Source organism: Callospermophilus lateralis, chromosome 10, assembly GCF_048772815.1.
Source record: "Callospermophilus lateralis isolate mCalLat2 chromosome 10, mCalLat2.hap1, whole genome shotgun sequence".
Classification (NCBI taxonomy): domain Eukaryota; kingdom Metazoa; phylum Chordata; class Mammalia; order Rodentia; family Sciuridae; genus Callospermophilus; species Callospermophilus lateralis.
The window spans coordinates 6,242,309-6,268,858 of NC_135314.1; the positions used below are offsets into that span (position 1 = coordinate 6,242,309).

The 26,550-nt window shown below is 49.0% G+C and overlaps 1 protein-coding gene across 5 annotated transcripts in view; it reads left to right on the forward strand.

Annotated features, from left to right (window-relative positions):
- The first annotated feature begins 877 nt into the window (after positions 1-877).
- The window catches only part of Erg (ETS transcription factor ERG), a 97,952-nt gene continuing 72,279 nt past the window's right edge, over positions 878-26,550 (forward strand). For 2 of the 5 annotated variants that reach the window (XM_076869006.2, XM_076869008.2), the window contains exon 1: positions 878-1,034. In XM_076869006.2, the coding sequence (XP_076725121.1) occupies positions 1,017-1,034 (18 nt within the window). In that variant the 5' untranslated portion in view covers positions 878-1,016. Of the gene's footprint in view, positions 1,035-1,346; positions 1,507-26,550 lie in introns of those variants that run through there. The other 3 variants (XM_076869007.2, XM_076869009.2, XM_076869010.2) reach the window with 3 other exon arrangements.

A 26,550-nucleotide genomic window follows, 5' to 3' on the forward strand; every position in this document is an offset into this window, starting at 1 on the left:
AGTAATTTCCTGACAATGAGTAATTAAAGGCCTGGAATCCTCTAAGGAATGTGCAGGCTGCATGAGCTGTACTTCCTTGAGTGGAAAACAGCCGTGTGGCCCTGAACCTGCCGGGCCTGGAGCACTTAACGAGATCCTCACATGGCATCTCCTGGCAGGCCACGCTTGTCGGGCTGTTGTCCGCAGCCTTGCCGCTTGCCAGGGGACTGCTCACAGACATTCTGAAATGTGGGCTGTATTCTCGTTGTTTGGATTTTAAATATTTGAAAACAAAACTTTGACAGGTTTATTTATTTATTTATTTTTCGTCTCTTGGTGACTTTGGGTTGAGAGCCTACATCTTTGACCCTTTATTTATTTATTTTGTGGAGCAGATCGCCACTGTGTGTGTTTGGAAGGACAACATAAAATTAAGTAGTTCTGAAACACTCGGTTGAGGGACGGAGGGTCACTTTAGCCGGCCAGTGGCCATCTAGGAACGTGAAGAGGGTCCCACCTGCAGAGTTGGCCTGCAGGGGAAACAGCTCAGGTCCTCCATCCTACCTGAGTGGCACATCCCGGGAGAAGTGGGCCGAGTGTCCTGGCACCCAGGTGGAGGGTGCCCTCCCCATGTGAAGCCATGCGGAGTCCCACCACATCTGTATCCTGCCCGGGTCCTGGTGCAGAGTGTCACATGGAGCCATGCCGGTCACACCTGCTGTGGCAGGCTCAGTCCCAGGCAATTGATGTCTTTTTTTTTTTTTTTTTAATTAAAAAAAAAATCTCCTGGCTGCATATCATCAAGAAAAACAACATTGTTTTCAGGGTCTCTTATCTCTCCACTCCCAAATATCCTGTTTCTTCGGACTGGGCGGCCAGGACCAATAGAAACCTCTTCCTGCCATTGGCTGACTTCATTTCCCAGACTTAGCACAATCTCATCCGCTCTAAACAACCTCATCAAAACTACTTTCTGGTCAGAGAGAAGCAATAATTATTATTAACATTTATTAACAATCAATAAACTTGATTGCATTATGGCCAGCACTATCAAGGTAAGGAGAGGGTTCCTTTTCGTTTGACAGAATCTTGTTCTTCTTGCGCTTTCTCTGGTTTCCTTTATCAGGGTAGATAAGTTAGGGTTGGGCAACACCCCCCCCTACCACAATAGAGGACAACAAGATTTCCTCTGCACTGCCTAGTAAATTTCCTTTTTCCTACTCCAACCATCCGCAAGGCTTAAAAACTTCAAACTCAGAAAAAAATTGGGGTTTCTAAATTCACTGTTGAGTGCTGTGGGTGACTTTTGCAAAGCTTTTTGGAGCGCTTCTGAATTTTTAGATTCTTTCTTGATTCCTCGCGGTGCCTGGTGGTGGTTCCGACTCCGGGCAAGAGTCGCCGAGGTTGGAGGGCAGGGGCAAAGGAAGAGATGGGCTTGACAGAGTTGAACTTTTGGAAGCTCTTCAGGGACTCCTTAGCCCCAGGCATGCCAGCCAGTCCCCGTGGAAACGAAGAGATGCTCAGCAGGTGGCTGTGGGTAATGGGACATGCTGGTGTTGGCTTGGTTGGTGGGACCTCTGTGCCGAGGAGGCCAAGCGTTCCTTGGTGGTGGTAACTGGGTTTGTTGGGGACGTGTTTATGGTTAATAAAATTCCTACCCCTCTGTGCACTGTAAGATTTCTTCCGAGAGATGTTGGTTTGTGGGGATTGGGGAGCAAGGGGCTGCGGGTTCCCCGTGCTCTGGGTGTTTGGTCGGAAGTATTTTCTTGCAGTGTTTCAGTAGATGGCATGTAGAGTTTGACCGGGAGCTAGACCCAGGTCGGTGGAAACCTGACGTGGTTCAACTCCTGGAAATGAAGTCAAGGCAGTGCTCAGTGCCAGCGGCCAAGTCTGCGAGGCGGTGGGCATTTTCCAGGCGCCAGGCCTTGGTGACATTTGTAGAAATGAGAAAAATCAGCAGCACCAGCAGATAAACCAAGGAGACGAGGAGCAGGGGCCCGCCCTGAGCTCTGCGGCCGGCGAGAGGTGAGGAGCTGCGGGCCGTGTCCGCGCAGGGTGTCGGTCAGCTGGAGAGCTCACGGACGTGGACGCTGGCCTGGAGCTGGGCCGAGGGGTTTCCCAGAGTCCTCTTGGCTTGGTGTTTTTGTTGTTTGAAATGTTTGTTCTGGAGACTTGCTTGACACACACCCTATAAACTGTGTTTCAGGAGCTCTATTCCGTTTTATTAGTCAAGTGTGTTCAATAATTCATCTCTAAATTCATGTACCAAAGACTCTCTCGCCTGACAGAGAGGTTTCTTCTATTGAAATACAATTATCATCAAAAAGGATTTTAAAGCTGGAGGTTTGAGGTGCTTCATCTTCAGTGAAACTTCAGTAGAAACTACTTGATTTCGCGGGCCCAAATGCTACCCTTTTGGTTTTTGTTTTTACTCTTAATTATAGCCATACTTCGTAACAATCACATCAAATGTTTTGGTGTAAATCTTAAGTAGCTTGAGTAGAAGCCTCTATGTTCCCCTCCATCAGTGCATTAAATGGGACAGAAATAACTGACCCTCCTTTAGGAGGTAGGAAACACTTTGAAAACTGCACGGATGTGTTTGAGTGTTCAATTTAGAGTCTATTTTGACAAAGACATGAAGTTGTTTTGGGAATTTGAATGCTTTGTGATTCTCAGAATAAGTTTTGGGAAATAGTTCACGCTTCTATTTAATATTGATTTACTACTTTATTACACTCAATGCACGGGTAGTGTGTCTCTTAAGTGAACCTCTAAAAAGTGACTTCAAAGCCCTTGGTTAAAAGCCTCTCTTCGCAGGTAACTCCCAGAGGACTTGCCTCTGTGAGGCTTGGGCGAGGTCAAGAGATGAGTTTACAGCCCTGTTTACAGAGTAGAGAAAGGAGGTCTGGAGTCCTGGACTGCAGTGTTAGTTATGTTAGTGCAAAGCTCCAATTAGCACAGGGAAAATTACCGCTGCGGTGGAATTAGGGAACAGCTCCCGACACAGGCTCTTCCAGTCTTCTAGTGTGCGCACTGTTTTGGGTCGTTCTAGTAAATAAATCCATTAGCTGTTCAGGTGTCAGGCCCTGGGAATTTGTAAGGTTGTACTCTGTATCTGGGTGGGATTTGTTCTCTTCACTGACATTTATAAGATCCCGTGAGGCACTTGGAAGAGGGAAAAAGTATTTGGCCCAGTCTGTGATTCCCATCATTCTCCCTTGGTGACTTGAGATTGGGAACAAAATATCTCAATTGGAAGAAGTGAAGGAACTAGGAGCTTATGTTTATCTTTTTAAGGGTCCTTGGGTTTTAGGAAGAGACCCAGAGTTCTAGGGGAAACGCGGGCGAGCGAAGGAGCTCATGCCTGTGTGCAGGCTGCTCACCCTTGGCCTTCGGGGCTCCCCTGGCCTCTGGTGCTGGACGCCATCTGTCCCACCTTCACCACAGACCAGCTCTGTGTTTGCTTGCAGACTCCGGGAGACCTGCTCCTCTCCCCATGACTCCGTGAGGTTCACTTTGGGGGGTTCACGTGACCCCCAGCCTTCCCTGATACTGTTGACCATTTAGGAAGTCTGGTGAAGTCAGGAGCCCGACTCAGAAGAGTGCTTTTAAACACATCAAAGAAAATACTCAGAATACAACGGAAATCTCTTTTGATCCGTGGGTCCCCTGTGGGGGTCAGGAACCCCAGGTTGCAGCCCCGATCCTAGAGTTGAATCTTTAAAATGGGAGCTTGGGGGGTGCCCTCGTCACACAGGCCCAGCGTGACTGGTGAGAGCAATGTTAGAGGAGAATCAGGATGTGGAAGCCACCGAGAGGCTTGCCCAAGGCCGAGGGACGGGGGCTCCGTGCCTGCTTCAGTGACTCGTAGAGAAAGGCGTTGGTTGAACCCACAGGGCTTGGGAAGTTTGACGATAAAACATGAAGTGATGGGAAATTGGTTTCATTAATTTAAAAACATCCAGCCAGCTTTCTCGATGTCACGCTGTGCACACAGCAGGCACCCAGAATAGCGCCACCCACATGAAGCAAGCTCATTAAAATGGAGGGTGACGGGAAGGAGGGAATGTCCTCCTGGGATTCTGGTGGACGTGACTCAGGGTCTCCATAGCAATAAGTGTGTATCTTCCACCCACCTGTTGGCTTGAAGGGATGTGACAGGTTTTATTCCTTGATACTCTGTGGGATTCTGTGATAGTAGAAAAAAATGACAGTGCCAAGGGCTGTTGTCCTGCTGTGTAAATGTCACATCCCAGGGCTGGTCCTCATCTCCTGCTCTTGCCTAAACGTGCGCTGATAGACTGTCATGTTAAAATGACTTGCTGTTGGTCCCTGGGCTGCTCCTGACCCCAGGCTGCCCTCTGTGGACGCAGCTCACTTCCGCAGGCTCTCTGCTGGGCACACACCTGTGCACAAGGGTACTCAGCCACCCTTGGGGGCAGAAGTGGGAAATCCAGGGCCTGAGGACCCTGGTCTCATTTAGTGCACCATAGGTCTGCTGCTCTCTTAGAGAATGTTCCAAAATGGACCCATTTCTTCATTATCTACATCTTTTTAAAATTTTTATTTTTAAAAAAGTGTTAGTTCAATTAAATTTTTGTTTTGCAAACAGACCTTTATTTAAGGTGGTCGGGGGGAAGCCTACAAACACACATACACACACTTATGTCTCTTAAAAAAGCATACCTAAGAATGAAATCAAATTTTTAAAAACAACCATTTCTGACACCTTCAGGAAAATCATTTCTTCTGTATTGAGCACTCTGTGGTGAGTGGGGCCCAAGGCAGGACCGTGGCTTAGGAGCTGGCAGGAAATAGAACAGCTGATGCTCAGGAGAATCAGATAGAAGAGGCCCTGGAAGTCAGTCCTGAGAGCTTTCTGACAGCTGATCGCAGTGAAGGCATTTTAGAGGAGGGTCTGCGGCCTTGCCCGGCTGGCTGGCACACTCTGCTCTGTGGGACCTCTTCTTTAGAGCTGGGGACATCTTCACGCTGCAGGAGCTGCCACCCTCCTCCTATCCTGACAGGATGGGGGAGAGCTGTCCCCTGCCCCGCCCCAGGGAGTGTGCCACAGCACCCCTGAAGGTCGATCTCCTACTTGATATGGCCACAGACACACCTGCACTTGAATCCTCATCCATCTTGAGCCCCGGGGCAAGGTCCCTGACCTGTCTGACTCAGTGTCCTCATCTGCAAAATGGGATGGCAGTGACTGTCCTGTCTTGTGCTGTGCGGGCTAATGTCAGTCATGCCTCTGTTTGGTGCTCAGTAAATGGAAGATGCCATCAGAAAACCCAGGGGATGTAGCCCTGCCAGCATGTCGCCTTGTCTCTCTGTCCCTCCTCTTAATTCTATGCCTGCTTTCCTTGTGTCCTGATGCTTCTGCAGGGACAGGGAGAGTAAGGGGTTGGGTCATTCTATGGGGCACTGTAGTGTCCTCCCACGTCTGCAGCAGGCACACGGAACCTGGGTGGCAATGAGTCTGGGCAGGGCAGGAGGAGAGAGCCGGCCAAGTCCTCCAATGGAGGTGCCCTGGGGCAGGTGTCCAGCACGGGACAGAGGAGTGTCCAGGTAGTCACTGAGGTGGTGCTGGTCAGCCACCACCTTCAGAGGCTTCCTCTTGCTCTGAGTTTTTTTTGCTCTGTTTGTGCAGAGAGGCCAGAGGCCTGCCTGACATTGTGCTCCTGGTGAGTGCAGGAAGAGGGGCCCTGGAACGTCTCCACGGTCCTATTTTCTTGTTAATTTTGAAAAAAATGCATCCTGTTGCTTTATACAAACTACCAACACAAAGCCTTCTCATTGTTGAGATGATGAAAAACAATCAACCTAAATTGCCCCAGATCCAACGAGCAGAGAAAAGGATGGTTGACACTTGGTGTGTCTTTGCTGCCTGCACCTGTCTGATTTGCTTCTTCCCTTTAACTCTGCTTTACAGATATTTCTCCAAATCTTGGAAGGGTTTTGATAGGCAGAATTTTATGTCGTGTTATATTCCATCTAAAAAGAGTATTAAAATTTTTATGACCCTATCCTGTTGCAGGAAATAGTCCTGTTTTCAAATTTTCACTAATCATATTGCAATGTACCCTCTCTTCGATTTTTAAAAATTTATTTTGTTAGTATCAGTGCTTAGAAAAGGAACTTTGGGCCAAGAAGTATACATCTCTTCAATCTTTGCCAGATTCACGTATTTGCTGATTTCAAGATTATTTGCCAGTTCACTTCCTAGAAGGATTGTACCGATTCCCACTTTCTCTAGCTGTACGTCCAGTTCCACTGCACCCAGAACAACCCTGAGTGTTTTATTCTTTGCATCTTGTTCATTCTGGCAGGCAAGGACAGAAACTGGTTTCTATTTCTTTAACTTTACTGTTCTTACTGTTAATTTTACTTTCTTCTTCCTGTAGACCTGTTTCAACTAGTGGCCCGCTGTGTCCTCAGATTTTACTTCTATTTGTACTTTTGTTCCCTGTTTGATCCAATTTGCTTTCCATCTATTCCTCAAGTGTAAGACCAGCTCATTCTGTCCACTCTCTGCCAGCCTCACCTCCTTTGGGAGCGTGAATACTTTCTGATCCCCACTGAAGTCCCTGGGACCTCCTCTCCAGAGGCATCCGTCCACTGTGTCTGTGTCTTCAGCAGGCCAGCTGTGGGCGTTCAGTAAGCATTAAATAAGTATGTACTGGAAAACATTAATGTTAGTTAAAATTCTCTGAAGTCATAAAGAGGAAGTTAAAGAGATCAGAGTAATACAGTTGTGAATTTCAAATAGAATTCTCATTTCTTTAGAGAGAGTTCTCATAAGTTAGAACAAATTAGGCTGAAACGAATATTTTAAAGAGCGTAAAACTGCTATCAAAGGAAGCTCTAGCATCCTGACTTCGTGGACCAGGTTGGAGTCCCCTGGTGCTGCCAGCTGGTGCTGGGCTCTCCTGCTCTCTCCCCTTCTTGCAGCCCCTGGGTGCTGGGGACGGAGGGCTAGAGAGGCTGGGGACCCAGGTGTATCTGTCTCCTCTCTGTGCCATCCTGACCTCCTTGTCCCCGTTTTCCCCTCTGACCCAGGTATTAAATGACTGCTGAGACTCGCTTCTGCATTAAGAGACAGGGCAAGGCGTTCCCAAACTGGGGAGCGACAGTCCTTCCAGCTGGCTCCTTTATGTTGTCTATTCCTGCATGAAAAGTCCCGCGGAGGGCAGCAGTTATTTTACTCTTGGTGACCAGGCAAGTGCTGGAAAATTCAGGAACAAAAATTCTAGTACTCAATTCTACATGTGGTCGGTGATAAGAATTCTTTCCATATTTGGCAATATCCAAAGGGCAGCGGCTCCTGATGCCAGATCAGCTGCGACATACATGTCCTCACCCCCAGAGGCCACTTCCGTGCTCCCTGTCTTGGGGCGTCAGGAGCAGCGAGGCAGGTCGGAGTTTTCCGCAAGGCCTCCCCATGTGTCTCCTTGGGGCTGGGAGGAACCTAGCATCTGCTGTGCTGCACAGATAAGTGCTGAGACATTTAGAAAAGAAACACTAAGGCCGAGCAAAGTGATTTGTTTTTTAAAGTGCCCTGGCAGAATCCAATCATAACATGAACATCGGAGCTGTTACTTTAAACACTTCTGTGAAAAACAAAGCATGCCAAATTCTGGAAAATGCGATCCAGTACAGAGCGCAGAGATCCCGCACTTGCAAATGTAATACACTGGCTCTTCAATCCTTCCGCCTCCATCTCTCTTGCCATCTTGAAATTAGCGTCTAGCAAATAGCGCCGGTGCTTTATTATTATCATTTTTAAAAATTAAATAAGCAAACATTGCTTCGGGGACAGCACACAAGAGAGGACCCCTTTCCACCTGCACGTTCACTTTTCACCCAAGGCCATTAATTTGAGGTTCATCAGCCAACTGCAAATTTCTCAGCCCCCCTCCCCTTGGGTCCCACTGGCTCTTATTTTTTAAAACTGACAGTGGCCAGGCAAAGCAAAGCTCACCTTTGAGGAAGAGGGAACTGTTGAAACGATACTTTGGGATTTGTCAACGTATTACTTGGTGTCTCAATTTGAGGTAGATTTCTCAAGACATTGCTCCAAGTTAAAAAAGAAAAAAAATTTAAAAAAGGAGAGAGTGTGTGGCTTTTCGTTGCGTAGGGCACTTTGGCTACCTGACCCTCCAAGGGATGTCAAAGTCCTAAAAGCTCGGCCAGCGTTTATCTTTTGCCCCGAGGGGCACTTGATACTCTATGGTGACTCCCTTAAAATAGCCTCTGTGGGAAAGGATTGCTGTTATCTTCCCTGCAGGGGGCGGAGGCACAGATGGCTGCTGACAGGGAAGAGGCCAGCCTGGGAGAGGTGGCCTGTCACTGTGGGACTGCCGCAGAAATCGGTCCCTCCCCGGACCTGGCTCCTTCAGAGAGGAGCTGGGCTGGTGGGCCCTCTCCTTTCTGACCTTCCATGTGCCTGCCCCAGGGTGGTTCATGGCAAGGTCACCGGTGGGACCTCAGAAGTGGGGACGGCCCTGTGTTTGAGCCGCTCCTGGCCCCTTCCTGGTTAGCGAGTTCCAGCCTCACAGCTGGAACAGAGGGCTCGGGTCCCAGCTCTGGGTGTTATGTGAGTGCACCAAGGTGGAAGCGCTGGAAACCGCAGTCAGCACCCAGGAGCCCCTCAGTCAGTGCCAGCCAAGTTTTACCATCCACTCAGGTCCAGTGTTCCTTCTGGGACTGCAGTCAGGAAACCCATAAAGACTTTTAATTTTTACATTTTTTTCTTTCCCCTTTTGTTCAATTTCCACAACGGTTTTGCAAATTCAGTTTTTTTCCCAAGGAGCCAATGTGTCCATTTTCCTTGGACTAACATGTTCTTTTCTCTGTATTATGAAATAAAAGCTCTGATAGAAACAGTGAGTTCCCAATTATTCAGAAGCACTTTGTGGGCGTTGGAGAGGACTCAGCTCAGTGTTGGAAGTGCCTATGTTGAGTTCCCCTGACCTGGGAGGACACCTGCAGGGCCCTGTCCCCTGGGCTTCCCTCTCTCCTCCTTACTCTCCTTCCCTCCTCTTTCACCCACTTGGCAATGGCTGGCAGCCCCATGGGAGGTTTGAAAAGCAGGCAGACGGCGATGGGGAGATGACCCTCCTGGAGCATCTCTGTGCCCAGAGCCCTTGCTGGACCTGTTCTGTCCCTCACAGCTGCCGCTCCCTCCCAGACACTCAGTCACTTCTCTCCTTCTGGGAAACCTGGGACAGGGCAGGTTTGCAGACTTTTGATCCAGAATAAAGAGATAAAAAGAAGGTGCCTGGAGAGTTGGCCTGGGCCAGAGGAGGGTCTTCAGCGCCTTCTCATTCTGGTTCTGACATTCCACTTCATCTCATCTGAACTCCTGGAACTGGACGCACCTTTATGTTCACGTACAAATTAAGAAGACTGCCCACAGACAAAATTAAATGACTTTCTGAATCGTTCATTCCACCAGTGAAGTTATAAAGGACAGTTTTCATTGACTTTACCCCTTTTTAGCCAAAGAATATGATCTCAGTTTAGCCTGTGTTAGGCTTAGTAAAGAAGTGAAATTTCTTTTGCGGCGAAAGAAATTTCCTTTGTTTCTCGTACACCCCTGAGAGGACCCCTCTGTCCTCTCCGGGTGTGTCCCTCCGACTCTCTCACTGTTGGAAGCACAGGCGTGTGGCCACCAGTTTTGATAAGAAGCTGGTTATGAAATGAGCACAAATGTAATTTTTTAAAGCCTTGTTCTCTGGAGATGGAAAACATCTTTTTTTAGATCACATGTTTACTGCGTTGGTAAACAGTAAAATGCTGCTACAGCAATTACCTTGAGGATGAAGGTTTGTAGACAGATCCTTCCTGCGTTCACTTCCTACTCAGATAGCCAGCCCAGCGCAGGCGCGCCCTGCAGGAAGGGCTCCCGTGGACACTTCCTCTCCGCCACTGTGTGGCTCATTCCTTATTCGTTATCTCTTCTCCAAGGGGAATAAACCTGTCACTCTAGGTTTTCTGGGGAGAATTCCCTGCCTTGAAAGAGGTAAAGAATTGAAGTTTTAAACTAATGATCCTCTCAATCTTGGTGTCTGCTGGGTGGGTGGAGGAGACTAGCCCTGTCTGTAATGGTGTGTCCTGTGGGTACCTCAGTCCCTTCTGAATCCCGGATGACAATGCATGAGTCTAATAGTTCTCCTTGAGATCTGATTAATGACTTTTCCCAGGGCTGCTTTGTTTAAAGGCATTTTGAATTTTGCTTTCTTTACTCAGAGATCACCAGATTTGGGTACAAAAATTTCAACTCATATTTTGTTCTCTGTGCTGAGTTTACACCAGTTATTAAATTCCAAGGAATGCATTGTTTAGGCCCTTTGAACCAAAGCAAATAAAACCACAAGGTACCAACGTTGAACAATAGGGGATCATCAATTACCCCTCTACAGGATATGTCCTTGCGGACCAGACCCTTTGTAGGGGGAAGAATATCTCAAGACAACAAACAATAACAATGAACAATAAACTAAACAAAATAAATAGCACCTGAGAGGCCCTCCACTCAAGCACTGGCAGAACACCAAAGAATGATGTTTATGCATGGAAACGTACAGCTCCACCCAGGTCTCCTGCAGAGAGACCCACAATAATCAGAAAACCAGCCAACGCTCGTTCCTGGGTCACGTCACGGTGAAGCATCTCCACTGGAGAGCAGAAGGCACCTGGGAGTCTTGGATTGCAACAGAGCAGACAGTGGCCAGTGGAGCCTTGTCCCTGGGGAGCACAGTCAATGCGGGAGGTGGCTGCCAGGTGCAGAGCAGGGGAAGGTTGCCCTGAGCAGCTGCAGACACAGGGAGATGATGTAGTTAGTGTCTCATGAGTGGGGGGGAAAGTATGTTAATATGCTGTAGTGATTTTTATCTACATAATCACCCAATCTGTTTATTTGTATTTGAAGTAAAATTATTCAAAAAGAGATTTTCCTTTAGAGAATCATTTGATGATACATTTGCTTGTCTCATTGGTAGACAGGCCTGTCAAATGCCTAGCCTCCTGGTGGAATGAGGCCTGCTTTCTTCCTTGACATTTAGTGTGCCTCTCTGTCACCTGGTAGTGACACTCTGCGGGCATCTCCCAGTATCCCCCTGCACACCACGCGATGCCTCTTCTGCTTCTGCTCCTTTGCAAAATGCCTTCCTTGGTCCCTACGTCTGTGTGGGCCCAGGGCCACCCGAATCTCAGCCCTGTGATGCTCGTGCAGCCAGACGGCACATAGGTCGTCTCTGAGGCCTGCTGGGGCAGCCTACCCCTTGACATCATCTCTGAAAACCACGTTTTCCGGCCAAGGATTGCTTTTTGCTTGTTTTGTTTGCTTTGACCTGGAGTGAACAGATTCAATAGACCCACCGGATGGTATATGTTTGGAACAACAATAACAAAAACTTTCTTCTTTTCTCCTTTTTCAAAAACAATTATTATAGAAATTTAGAAAATAAATATTTAGAAAATCAGATAATTGATTAATTCAATTGACATTACAGGAATTGGTTAATTAAAATAATTGATATTACAGCATCAAAGACTGTTAGCACTTGATTGTTTTGGAGTTTTTGAAATCTTCCCTCCATTTTTCTCAGATAGAGTCTTTAAATAAAATTGGAGAAATTAAATTCATTTTTAGTAGTCATTTCCCACTCACTTCCTTTTATCTGGAATAGAAGCTCTTCTGAAGTTCCTGTGGTCTCCCAGATCTTCTATGCTTGCTTGGGATCAGGTTTGGCGTCCCTTCCCGAGGACCCGCTTCCTGGGTGTGGAGCGGTCTCAGGTCATCCCCCCGTCACGGCAAGGTGGCTTCCTTCTCTGCGGCTCCCTTTGCTCATCTGGAGGGTGCATCCCATGACGATGGTGCTGTGGTGGAGGGGGACGCTGCTCCGCCTGTCTGCGCGTCGAGCTGTGGGGTGCCTGCGGGAGCCGGGCTGGCTGCCACGAGCTCTGAGGGGTCATTTACCTTCCTGGGTCCCCACATCCTTGCTTTTCTTCCTGGATTGTCTTACCTCTGGAAAGGAAGCTCCGTAGGCGCTGGGATCTGCAGCTCCTTTGCGAGGGCTGAGAGTATTTCTCTGGGGGCTGTTGGCGTCCTCCTCACTCTGTTCCTCTGAGGGTCCTAGAGACAACACAGTGCAGTCACGATCGTGGGACCGTCTAGTGGCTCAAGCAGCATGTGACCAAACTTTCAGCGACTCAGCCCTATTTTCAGGAACCCAGAAAACCAATGTTTTGATGATTCAGAGGAAATCCAGGTAGAGACTGAGAACTGTCTCCTGTCCCCTCCCCTGGGGAGGGCCACGAGCGGTCCTGGAGTTAAGGAATTGAGGGTGCTCTCCAGCCACCTCCTAGAGCTGGCATGTTCTTTAGAGGAGAGGAGTGGGCATCTCCTGGTCACCATCCTGCTGGGCATTGCTGTGATTTAGTCTAGGCACCTCAGTCCAGTCCAGCAACTCTGCGCCTCCAGTTGCCTGGCTTGTGTCACAGGATCTTTGATGCTGATCTGGCCTGGCGACGAGCAGGTCCTCGGTCTCATGGGTGAAGGAACACCTGCTGGAGGAGGAACGCGGGTGGTGCCCTGCGCTGTGTCACACAGAACTGGCTTTTTGTACGAAGGCAAATGGAGTCCATTTAAGGTTTTTCCCAGATGGGTGAACAATTGTTATGTACCTTTATTTTAATAAATCCATACTTTCTCCCCAAAACTGTTTTGAACTGTGACTTTCGTTACTTATTTATTTATTTTGAGTACCAGGATTTAATTCAGGGGCACTCAGCCACTGAGCCACATCCCCAGCCCTATTTTGTATTTTATTTAGAGACAAGAGCTTGGTGAGTTGCTTAGCACCCCACTGTTGCTAAGGCTGCCTTCGAACTTGCGATTCTCCTGCCTCAGCCTCCTCAGCCTCTGGGATTACAGGCACTTGCTACTGTGCCTGGGTTTATCCTTTTTTTATTTTATTTGTTGTATATGTTTAAGTTGCATGACATGAGTTTTGATATGTGTGTGTGTGTGTGTGGACACACACGCATATACATAAAGTTATATATAAAGTTATTATACTCCAAAAGATGAACACCTCTATTATCCCCCATGGTGACCCATGTCCTGAGTGCGTGTGTCAGGAGCACCTAGGAGCTACCCCTGGAACAAGGTTCCTGACTATGATCACTAAGGGTCATCCCCCTGTTGTACCTTCGACTTCCAGATCGATCTTCCCCTGACGGCGTCTGCTACTTTGAATCCTTTGACTTCCACCTTCCCGTTTCCTGTCCCGCCTATAGCCACATTTCAGTTTTATGGACTGTCTCTAGGTGTACTGAACACTGTTTTCTCTTCTGGGTTCTAATGGGTGCCCCTCCGTGGGCACCCACCTGATGGGGGTGCTGTCTCTCGTGGCCACAAATGGGAACATTTTCACTCCCACATCAAAGCGGAGACACAGTCCCGGCCAGACAGCGGCCTCTGTTTGTTCTGGGCTCTTGTCTTCATGAGGTGGACCAAGCGCTCTCACTTTGGGGGGCAGCAGTGCGTAATTACCCGTGTTTATTCAGGGTTCACATTGGGTCATTGAAATATTCAATGGTTACAGCCCATTTTACAAAAGGTCTTTTGGGTAGGAACTAATGAAAAGTTGTATTTAATGGGCTATGATGGGGACTATTTATTTTTTCACTTTTGTTCCTGTAGTCACTCCTTTAAAATTTCAGTGACACTGTAATTTAATCCCTCAAACACACACGCTGGTCTCCACGAACTGGTTCCCACAAAGGTTTCCATGTTCATTGGAATCTGGCCGACTACCGGACTATACTTACTATGTAAATGGCATCTGCAGTGGATGTCATGTAACATAATAGTTTCACCAATAATGAAGATTTATATTCAGTTGCAAAATAATCTGCTTTATCATAAAGATGGATTTCAATAGCAATTAATAACTAGCTTTAGGGAGTGAAATGGCACTCCCTGCTGAAATTTAGAAATTTGCAAACATATTATTTAATATATGGACCTTTACAGATTAAAATATTATATAGAAGACAATGAAGAGGTGATGTCTCATAAAACCTAAAGTATTTTTATTACTGTGATAAGTTTTTTATGAACTAAGTTTTCAGTCTAATCATTTAAGGATTCATCTTGCCATTGTCTCCACAGGGGCTCACACATAAAGTGACACCTATAAGTATTTGCTAAATGAATGAAGCAGGAGTAAGTGATAAAATGCACATTAAAACCTTTCCCCAGCCAGGTGCAATGGCACATGCCTGGAATCCCAGTGGCTGGGGAGGCTGAGATAGGAGGATCACAAGTTCAAAGCCAGCCTCAGCAATAGCGAGGCACTAAGCAACTCAGTGAGATCCTGTCTCTAAAAAAACATACAAAGTAGGGCTGAGGATGAGGCTCAGTGGTTGAGTGCCTCTGAGTTCAATCCTCGGTACCAATAAATAAATAAATAAATAAAAGTTTTCCCCAGCGAAGCACACACTTGGCAGTGGTGTGATTCCAAGAAATCTGACAGGGTTCCTCTTGTATATAATCTAGTTTTTAAGGAGTCAAAGAAAAGGAAATGATTTTATTTGGGAGTCAAAATGTTGGAGGCAACTTGCCTGGCCCTCCAGGAATCCATTGTGTCTCACACTAATTGTCCTTTGGATCAGGTCACTTTTAATTGTTTCAGGATAATTAAAAGCAACCAGGATTTGGAGGACGAGTGTGTGTGGAGCGACCATGATTGACTAATTTGCCCACGATTGTTGGTTGGAAAACATACGGAGGAAATGAGATTTTAATTTCCTTCAGTTGTTTGTTTTTGACCTTCTAAAATTATTTTCAAACAAATAAAACTTTGAGAGAACTAAAGCTGTTTGTCACCACACCTGGCCATAGGGCCAGGTGTGAGGGCCATTAAGATGTGAACTGGACACTCGGCCCAGCGGTCTGAGGGAGGGCATAGGAGTTGATGTGTAAAGGTTTACAAAATCAGATTTATTTTGGAAAATATAGACTCTCTGGTCACTGTAACCAGAGAGCAACTTAATTCTTGACTTACATACACTCCAGCGCTGTTGGAAGCTGTACTGACTCTATAAGGCAAGTGGTGGGTCCTCTAGTTCCCCAAAGTGGCAAAATTTTTGTTAAAAACAGCATCCACAGGAGGGATGTTCGTCTCCCAGGGCAGCCGTGACGCTACCACAGCCGGGGTTGAGAGCAGAGAGCCGTCTTCTCCCACAGTTGAGGAGGCAGAAGGCCAAGGCCAAGGTGGGCAGGCTGCTTCCTCCCGGAGGCTGAGGGAGGCTCCGTTCCCTGGCCCTCCCCAGGGTTCTGGTAGTGCCCACAGTCCTTGTGATCCTTGGGTGTGGACACCTCCGTCCACTCTCTTCTCTCTCTTTTCTCTGTGTCCCTGGGGGCTCTCCTGTGTCTCTTAGGACACGTTCGCGGAATTCACCACCTACTCTAATCTGGTGTGACCTCACTTCGGTCATTACTTGACCTTAGCAAAGATGCTGTTTCTGAACAAGACCACATCCTGAGGTTCCAGGTGAATGAGGACTTGGGGTGACAGTGTTCAAACCCTACAGGTGGGAAGGAAGCAAAGGTCTCAAGGGGGGCCCTCTCCCCGGGTCGTAGGTTTCTAACGGTGGTGCCGGGCTCCTTCATCCACAGCCACTAACGGGTGAAGTCCTGCCAGGACTGTCCTGTCCATGCTCATGAATCAGTCACTCAGGTGTAGACAGCATCTTGGAAGAGGGCAGTGCAGCTAGTTCTCCTGAAAAAAAAAAAAAAAAAAAAGAAGTAAAACTTCACAGCATTTAGAGCTGGCCCGCGAGCCATTACGTTGTCAAATCCTGTGCCAATCAGAATAAAATCACTGTAAGGCCAAGTGTTTACTCGCCACTGTTTCAGTTTCACAAGACACTGGGTATGATGCTGTGGTTTCCCTTATCTCGTCACTTTACTTGGGAGATGTCGAGAAACGCAGGCAGCCCAGGGCAGGCTCAGGGCTCAGCCCCGGGAACCACGTGCCCTCGGGCTGCCCGCCGCCCTCCTCCCGCCTTCCAGCCTGCCCTGAAGGACAGTGTGCCGGTTGGGTCCGTGGAAGCAGGGTTCCTGTGGCCTCCTCCAGGACGTCTGCACGCTGAATCGACACAGTTCCACGGCAGGAGTCACGGTGGGCTCCCTCCGCTGGCATCACCGTCAGACACGGTCATTTTAGTGCTGACTGCTCATCATGCCAGTAACACGGAGGACTCCGCGAGGTCATCTGGGGAAAGAAAGGCAACTTTAAAAAGCAATCCAGGGGCTCCCCGAGTGCCCTTGTCTAGCTAGGTGACATGACGGCCACTCCCCTACGCGTCATTGGCTGGGTCAGGTGCCCATGGCCAGCTCCTCCTCTCCCCAGGTTAAGGCACTGGGAAGCTTCCAGTGTGCCTGGGAGAGTCACACCGCTGCCAGCCTTTGCTGGCATCCACTTAGCCACAGACACGGAGATGAGGTGGAACCCCGTGGTGGGGGTGACGCCCGTTGCTCTGCTCTCCACGTGCCCGCTCGGTGGGTCGGGATTTCTCACCCTCAGAAAAGCGCCGTCAGGGGTATGATTGGCAGCCATCACAGCGAGGCCCTGTTGCCGGAACGCTGTCCTGGGACTCAGCAGAACTTCTCCGTGTGGCGCACGTGCCCTGACATGCTGGAGACACAGGAGTGAGCCAGACCCTGGGCTCAGCCTGTTGCACATGGGGCCTTGACACCCATGAGTCACCCACGGGGTTCAAGGGCCAGATGAGAGCCGTGGCAGGATGGGCGATTCTGAGAGCTGTCCTAGGCCATTATGATAACTAATTAAAACTTTGGGGGAGATAAATGTGCTTAGAACACACTAAAAGAATTCTTTCATTTTTTTCCTTTTTAAAAAATCTGAGCTCCAATGGCTCGGCAAAATAGAGGATATATTTCTTATGTTTCCTTGCACATAGACCTAAATATTGTTCTTGTTTAAATGCTAAGCCTGTTATGTACCCTACGTTGGTTCGTAGCCACCTCTGAGCTATAGGGGACTCAACCTTTCTCTGTTTATTGTCAGTACCTTGTATATACATGGAGTCCAGTGGCTAGATATAATTCCTAACTCCTAATTCGAAACAAAGCCACTGCCTGGCTGATGAGTTAAATGACCTTGGAGCTCTTTGGTGTTGTAAAGATTATCTTTTTTTTTTTTGTACTGGGGATTGAACACGGGTGCTTAACCACTGAGCCACACCCCCACCCATTTTTTATATTTTATTTACAGACAGGGTTTCACGGAGTTGCTTAGGACTTTGCTAAATTGCTGAGGCTGGCTTTGAACTTGTGGTCCTCCTGCCTCAGCCTCCCAAACCACTGGGATTACAGGTGTGCACCACTGCACCCAGCTTAAAAAGGTTATTTTAACTGCAGGTTTCCTAGTGAATCCCCCCACTGCTGGTATTCTGCACAGGCCACCTTGGTTAGCTCAGTCCGTTGGGGCACATGCTGATAAGGGGGAGATCACAGGCTTGCATGTGAAGCCAAGAACCTCTCAGAGATTGGAAGTGGCTGGCGTCTGTGCCCACATGCTACAGCACCCATGCAGCATCTGCGTGGTTGGAAGAGAGCAGCTGGTAAGAGAGAGAGCTCACTGCCAATGTTTCTGCAGTTAGAGAAAGAAAAATTCGAGTTCATCCTTACAGTGGACCTGGGCCCTGCAGGAGAACAGCTACATCCAGGTCCCCTAGAGATTGTCATGCTCATCCATCAACCCAAGCCAGGACTGGGGAGTCACCCGAGTCAGCCACAGAGCCGGCACCCACCTTTACCCTGGGCTTTGTCACTGGTGCACATCTGCACAAAGGGGCCATGCATAGAGTCCAAATCTGGTTGTTTAGTCTAGGGGTGCGGGGACGGTTCTGTCTCTTTAATGTTTATAACGGTTGGACATTGCCTGTCGGGTGAAGGTTAATTGCTCTCCGGTTTAAGCAGTTCTGTGCCCAGATGGGTTATCAGGGCTGAACACTCGTTACAAGATTAATCTCGTTTCCGACAAGACTTCCCTTTCCTTCAACTGATTTTTGCCCGGCCATTGGAGCTGTCATCGGCCGTTAGAAGGAGGGTGACTGCTTGGGGCTGTGAGTGGTGGGATGCAGAGGAGCAGCGCAGAGCGGTGGCCCTTCTCAGGGAACAGCGCAGGAGGATACTCTGGGAGGTGTTGCCAGGCCCAGGCTCACAAATAGCAGGGACAGTTGGAGCTTTTGGGCCAGCGTGCTTGGTGACAAGGCCCAAAGGCCATCGCAGCCACCTCCCCACAGAATCCCACCCTGTGACACAAAGCTGTGGTTCAGGCTCCTGAAGATTCTAAGATAGTTTTTCTGCAATTAAGAGTTCATTCCAGAGGACCCCCCACTGAGCCCCGAATGCCGCTGTAACTGATGAATAGTGACCCAGTGGAAGCAAAGTCAAGGTCCTAGAGTTGGCGGGTGGAAGCAGCGAATGTCAGGTGCCACCCACGCTGAGCCCCGCACAGAGGGACCTACGCTGGGGCTCTTCCTCTTAGTCCCGTGAACACTTCAGGGTTCTAATTTCCCAGATTCCTTACATATCATCTTTTTTTTTTTTCCTTTTTCTTTTTTAAATATTTTTTTTTAGTTGTAAATGGATCTTTTATTTATTTATTTATTTACTTATTTACATGTGGTGGATCAAACCCAGGGCCTCACCCACGCCAGGCATGCGCTCCACACTGAGGCCCAGCCCAGCCTCTTACGTATCATCTTTACCTACAGGTGACAGGCAGATTGCTGGGTCCCTTTGGGGTTTGGTGTGGGCCAACTGACACACCCACTATTCACCAGCCATGTATTGGGCTCCACCAGGGCCACCTAGCAGGACAGCCAGGCTCCTTGGGCACCCTCAGTGCAGTGGGGACATGTGGGGGACACTGACAGGTGGCGCACAGGTAGCCAAGATGGGATCTGGCAGGAGGCCAGAAGTGTGGGGCAGAACGGAGATAGAAGCCCCGTGGCAGGCCAGGTGGGGCTCAGTGTGGACCGGGTGTCAGTGACGGTGTTCGCAGTGACGTTTGTCTGTCTGGGGAGCAGGCGGTGGGCCAAGGCCCGAGGCAGGGACCGGCTTGTGTGTCTGAGAGCGGTGTGTCCTCTCGTGGTTTCACAGAGGACGCCAGCCGAGGAGGGGCCTGCCCTGATGAGGGGTCGCTCCTCTGTTTTCACCCCATCTCCTGGCCCCGGGCAGCTCTGCAGATCCTCCAGCTCCCTGTATTTGGGGTGACTCTGCAGGCCGTCAGTCCGGGGCTGCTTGGTGCACATAGACTTGGGATGCCTTCTGGAAACATGCGCAAGACAACTTCCTAAGTGCAGAGCCTCAGTTTCCCTACCTTGACAGTGGGCATAATGGTAGCTCCTACTTTAAAAGGTCCAAATGAAGCCGCGCACGGATTGAGAGGGGCACTCTCCTAGAGCCTGCCTCGTTGTGACCATGTCACTAAGGTGGGCTATCTATGATGTTTCCTTTACTCAGATCCATCCACTCCACTGAGAACAGTGAGGTGCACTGTTGTCAGGCCGAGAGACACTGCTGTGGGTTAGAGGTTGATGTCCTCATTTTTCAGTGACCCTGTCAGAGCCTCTCTCTGTCCCTCAAGTTTCTGTGTGGCTTAAGGAGACATTTAAGCCCCCAAAGCACGAGGTCTTCCAGTAAGAGGCCAGGAGGAGGGACAGCAGGAGGAGGCGAGAGTGCTTGGTGCCTCCTCTGGCCTCAGAGGCTCTGCCTCTGAGAACTGGAGGACACGCCCCCCCCCTCCCCCGGGGACACCCCGCGGCTCACCTGACCCTGCATTGCAAAGAGGCTGTGCAGAACTGTGTTGCCTCTGGTGGCCTTCAAGGGCAGCACCCAGTGTGATCCCGTGCTCTCATTTCTCGGCTTCTCTGTTGAGAAATGAGCCGCTTCCCTTCCGAGACCTCCCGCAGGAGCAAGGGCCGTGAGTGCTTGGGGAGGGTGGCGTTGAGAGCGCAGGATGACCTCAGCATGACCACTTCTGGGAAGTAAATGCTCCTTAGAAAGGAGAGCTCCTTGTGGGGACGCGTTCAGTTCCCTGCCTGGTCCCCATCATCATGCTGTCAGGGAAAAAAAAATCAGTGGTCTTACTTTTTCCAACTTCCTTTGTTCTGCAGTTTCCTTTGTGCAACTCCAAACTCACCCATTTTATGTAGGTAGAACTCAAGTGAACTGTAAAATGATACTAGATCATACATTTAAATACAATCTCATTTCACAAAATAATAGCATCCTTAGACCTTGTCTTTAACATCCCTCCCTGCCCCCTCCCCTTTTTGTATATAAATTTTGTGTAATCATAGATGGAAGCTTGACTTTATTTGTTTATCTCTATATGATGCTCAATATCAAACCCAGTGCCTCACACATGCTGGGCAAGTGCTCTGCCACTGAGCTTGGGCCCCAGCCCCCGGGGCTCTTTTTGATTATTTGCTCTGTGGCCACAAAGAATATTTCCTCCTGGGTGTGTGTCAATGCGTCTTCGTGTTCGACAGATTTGAGTCAGTTTCCCGTAGGTCAAGGTGGGATCCAGCTTGAGTCATTATTTCAACACTCTCTGGTATGGAAGATAATGACGTTCTCTTCAAAAGGGAGAGAATGTCCTTAATAAGAGAATTAGATGTATGGTTATGTGGAGATAGAGAAAGCTGGGCTCAGTGTCCCCAGGAGCAGCGGAGCTCTGAGCGAGATAGAGGCCGGCATTACAGCCGCACCTGCCTGGACAGCGCGTGCGGTGGCACACGGGGCCGAAGCCATTTGAGGAGCTTCCCAACAGGGCTCAGCCCAGCACAGGGTGGACTTGCTGTGCTTGTTCTGCTCCTGTGACTTAGGAAATCTGAGTCGTCACTGGCACCTCTTGACTCAACTGAGCAGCTGAGGTGCCCATGGTGAGAAAACTCAGCTTCCTGGAGGCCTCAGACCCACGTTCAGAGCCGCCCAGGGCAGCACTGTCCAGGGCAGCCCTTGGGATGGATGGCACCAGGGCTGGCCAGCTCTTCCTGTTTGTTCACTGCTGTGTTCCCATCCCTTAACCTTCACGTTCCATGTCACTGTTCCAAGACATTAACTTGGTCCTGTCACTGGACGTGCAGATGAGCTTTGCTGGCTCCCACCGCGTGGTCTGCATTAAGGCCAACCCACGCAGTGCAGCAGAAAGGTCCTCGCGAGTCTCAGTCCAAGGCCTCGCCTCTGTGTCCTCCCACCTGAAACTCGGGGCCACTCTTAGGCTTCCTCAGCACCAAGGGGACCTCAAGGCTCTGGCTCAGGTTTGCCAACAGACTCCTGCACCCCTCTCCCCCTTCCCCAGCACCCCTGCCCTATCTGGGTGCCTGCTTTGCATACTGAGCTCCTGTCGAGGAACGTGATGGAGAATGAGTTCCACGACCCTAGAATATCCTCCACATCTCTGATTTTGAAGGATTTGAGCCCAGAGACGTGAATTCTAGTCCCGGCCACTCTACTCAGTAGCCATGACAGAGCAGTTCTTCTTTCATTAGAAGAGGTTTGGAGTGGAAGATGAATGCACATTCAGTGTGCTTTTCTTGAAAATGGTTCTGTGGCCTGGGTTTCCGTGGGCTCTCTCCAGCCATTTTGATGAGCAGAGGCACAGTGGAAGAGCCTCTGTCCAAAGCTGTGAAGCTGCAAACTCATCCCCGTCAGCCCCTGGGCTGAGGCTCCGAAACCCTCACTCTAAGGAGCTGGATCTGATCGCTCTTCCGTGCCCTTGTGACATCACGGGGCTGCCATCTCTTACTTTGTTCAGAGTAGACATGGAAAGGTGGTTTGTGGCATCGACTGTATTTATGGGATGTAGCCTGAATGTGTGGTCACTTCTCAAGTGTTTCCAGTTACCAGGGAGAAGAGAGGGACATGGAAACCATCAGAAAGAGTCACACGATTACCAAGTGTTTTCTACTTCCTTTAAAAAACATTTATTTTTAAAAATTTCAAGTCTACGGAAGTGTTGGGAAGATCATAAGGGAGTTCCTGCACCTTGCAACCCACTTCTCCCTGTGTTAGCATCTTACATAACCATGGTCCAGTGATTGGAACCAAGAAATGAACATTGGTACAACATCATTAACCAGGAGTCGGGAAACTTGGCTCCCACGTCGAATCCATCCCACTCCTACAACAATTGGAGGTTTAACTAGAATCTGCCACCCCTTGCCTGACTTTGTCCTGCCATGACAGAGGGGAGTGGCTTCAGAGGAGGCCATGTGACCTATATTTACCACCCGACTAGAGATCGCCGTCCTCTGCTTTAAATAAACTACAGACTTACACATTTTCCAAATTCTCTGTGGCTCCCCTTTTCCGACCCAGGATACCCGTTCCATCTAGTGTCACATCTCCTGGATTGTCCCATCGCCGACAGTTTCTCATTCTTTCCTTGTCTTTCTGACCTTGGAGTGAAAGCATGTGGCTCAGGAATTCACAGAATGTCCGTCTCTTGGGTTTTGCCATGGACAGAGAGTACAGATGGTCAGCAGGATATCCCAGAAGGAACGTGCGCACCTTGTTGGGTCACATCTAGGGTCTGTAGTGTCACGTGAGTGTGGCGCGTAGACCTGCCTCGCTTCTTACGGTGGGTGATGTCTCTGGTTGCTTCCCACGGTTCCTGCCTTTCTCCCTCTCAACGCCTACGTCTGGGAAGCAGGCCACCCATTGCACCCGCCTCTAGGGGAGGGGAACTAAGCTCCCTCTTGGAGGGTCAGGGATCACTGGGTTGTAGACTGTGTTAGCACAGCAGGAGTCACGAGCAGATCTTCTGAGGGAGGAGGTGAAGTCGTGCAAGCACCGCGTGCCCCCCACCCCGTGTGTCTCCCACTAATCCAGCCTCTGTCGCTGGTCTTCAGGGCTGGGGGGCTCCGACGGGGACTTTCCCCCTCCCTCATTCCTTCCCTGCTTCTTATTTGGGATTCTTTTCTTTAAAAAGTTGTCTCTTATCCTCCGATTGTTCACTCAATTCTATCATTAATTTGTATCGACATGGATAGTTATTTTATTCTTTGGACTCTGAGAGAGAACTTTCTTGATTTCTTTGGTTGCTCAGCTCACCCCAGTACCAGCCTTTGGGTGCTCCTGTGTCCTTCTGTCCTGGCTCTGAGCCTTCACTTATTTTTAAGCCATGCTTTGCTTCATTTTGAAGTGCAGGTGCCCTCAACTTGCAAGGGGCGACATCCCAACCAGCCCATCTCAGGTTGAAAATAGCTGAGACAGCGCCCAGGACACTAACCTGCCTCCCTCCTGGCCTAGCAGCCGAGCACACCCGGAGGGCCCTGCTCACCCTTGTGGTGGTGTGGCTGACCACTCTGCTGCTGCCCAGCATCATAGGAGACAGTGGTGCATGATGCTAGCCCAGGAAAAATTCAAATTCAAACTTCTGAGTATGTTTTCTACCAAATGTGTGTCACTTTCACCTCAGTGAGCCTCTGCAGAAAGGACCACCTGTGCATTTTTGCAGACTTTTTAATATTCTGAAAACTTGCTACACTTCAGAAGGCCAGCCAGGGGAAAGTGGACAGGGTCTGTGGGTCGCGGGCAGTGCCGCCCTCCTGTGGGTGCCTCTGGCCTTCCGTTGAGTGTAGCAGACACGGGGGCACAGCCAGCGGAGGGGTCAAGTGCAGGTGAGGGGTGGGCTGCAGAGCAGGGAGTGGGTGGCCACAGTCCCTTCTTTTGGACAAGGTGCCCATGAGTCCCTGTGGACAGCGAGCAGGACAGGGCTCCAAGTCGAAGGTTTGCCCCATGCAGTCATCTCCTTCTCTTAAGGTCATGAAAAAAGGAAACTATCTTAGTGGCTGTGTCACCTCCCTCCCTCAGGTGCAGTGGGAACAGTCTTCTTTCCCTCCTGACCCTCAGAGCTGCACCTCCAAATCTCGGAACTGGGGCTGCCCCTGGACAAACCATGAGTCCATCAGAGCTCCTGGGCCCTGGCCCCTCACCTGGGAGCCCACAGCCTCACTGCCATTGTGCCCTAACAGAGTTAGAGACCTGGAATATCCAAAAGCCGGATGCACGTGAGCTCTGGCAGCTTGACCCAGGGTTTATCTTTAAACTGGCCCCCATAAAATTCAGCCTGTATGCCACAGGCAGCACTTAGGAGGATCAAGTGAGATAATGATCGCAAGGTGCTTCTTAAACTGCAAAGTGCTCAGCGCACAGTCAGTCCATGAGTTGGCATAAAGGCTAATTCTATGACACCCATGTCATAGAATGCTGGAATGCAGAATTCTACATCAGAATCTCAAGGTAGCAAACGATAGTGCAGGATTTCATTCATTCATTCCTTTATTCTCGAAATACCCCATGGCTGGTGTATGCCAAGAGTTGTTCTACGTTCTGGGGACAATATTCTGAAAACCAAGAACGATTATCTCAATAGAAACCAAATAAATAAATGCCCACAGATACTCACAATCATTGTACAATATATAAATCACACGTTATGCCATCAATCAGAAAAAGCAGGATAGAGAGGATGGAGAGAGGGACAGGCAGATTTTAGAGGAGGATCCGGTGATCTGTGTGGGCCTATGAGGTCCAAGGTGCATTTTAGACATTAAAAGAATCTAGAAGCATTTCATCTTTCTAGCCCAACCCCTATTTTCCACAGTAGATATAATTAGAAAGGGAATTGATTTCCATTCTTAACAAATAGGTGAGGCTTTTGAATCGCGGTCACTCTTGTTGGCCTACAATTCTCAGATTTTAGATATCTGTGGTCAAGTTCAGATAAGAAGACATTGAGCAATTAAAATTAAACAATGATGCTCGACTCATTTTCTTACGTGTAGAAGGCTGATGACAGTTTGGTCATTGAGCAATTTCACTCTGTGCTCAGGATCTTGGTTAGGTCTGAGCCACACTATGAGTGTCTGGCAGATTCACCTGGGGAGGTGGGGGGTGGGGGGCAAACTTACACGACTCTGTGACTGGTTGTGTCCCAGAAAGGCGCTGGCCTCAGCTCTTCTAGCAGTTCTGCATCTTCAGTGAACTCAGGGGGCATTGCTCTTCTCAACAGGAGGTGCTGTGGCTTTGGGGTCGGCTGTCATGTTTGACTATGTGGCTCTAGACCCCCCTTGGAAGGTGTTCCTGGCTGTGCCCTCTGACTGCCGGAGCGCCCTGTCCATTGCAGTGACAACTGGAATCACCCCACGTATTGCCAGACACCCTCCTCCCTGGCAGGGAAGGGACGTGGCCTTGAGTTGAGAACCAGATGCAACACTTTCTATAGGTGCGTTGTCTTTCCTGTCTTTAATTCTTAAGCAAAGGAACTATTTACCCATTTATCACTGGCCTCCACGATCTCCGTCTTCATACCGGGGGACGTGTTTATGGAGTCTCCAGTGCTTATGTGCCTGCAGAGAGGCCAGCCTCTGTCCTCCAGAGCCTCCCAGCCCACGGTCCAGTCTTAGGAGAAAATTCACAAGGTGTCTCCCAGGCTGGTCTTCTTTGTTAGCATCTTATTTCTACTAAAAAACGCACGTTATTCAACCAGATCTTTTGTCTACTATTACTACCTGGTGATTTTAACAGACTCTTAGAAAAATAAGTGAAATAGAAGAAAAATAAGTGAAATAGAAACTTAGTAGCGCCATGTCGAATGGACTTTCAGTTTTCCTTTCATTACATTCTGAAACAAAATGAATCTTGTATGGCTGGTAGTGCCAGGTTTTGCTTAGGAAGCAGCTGGTTGAATGTGACCATAAAGCGTGAATGTGTGAGAAAAGAAGCACCAGGGTGCAGTGAGGTCTCTCCCTCCGACACAGCCGCGTGGGGATGGCCCATGGGTGTGTGCTCGGGTAAGAGCAGTCAGCACAGGAGAAGCAGCACAGGAATCCCTTCAAGTCAATGATTTTCTGGCATCTTTTTTTAAAATACATTTTTTTTTTATTTGTAGTTGGACACAATACCTTTATTTTATTTTATTTATTTATTTTTACGTGGTGCTGAGGATCAAACCGAGCGCCACACACGCGCTAGGCTTTGAGGTCAGCTGTCATCTTTGACTAGGAGTGCTCTACGTTGAGCCACAACCCCGGTCCCTGGAGTCACTTTTTTAAAGAGAAAAGCCTTTCATGTTAGCGTGATAGTTTAGACGATCTGGGATCAACACACAGAATCCCTGCCCTTCCTTTCTTTCTGCCATCTCCCATCCCGTCCACTGGGATAAGCTAGCTCGCCTTCACCAACTTGAGATCAGTCAGCTGTGAGTAACCGGGGCGACCACAGCCATCATGATGGAATATGCTTAGAGCCGTCGTATGAAATGTTTCACAGCTTGGAGCAGATGTGACAGGTGAGAGCAACCCTTGGCTCCATCTTACAGGTAAGGAGATGGCCACCTGCATCCACTCAGTGATGGTGTGGTTGGCCCCGGAGGTACAGAAACCAGTTCAAAATACCTCTGCCCTCAGACGCTTACAGTTCCATGGCCTGAATCAGACCCAGGAGCC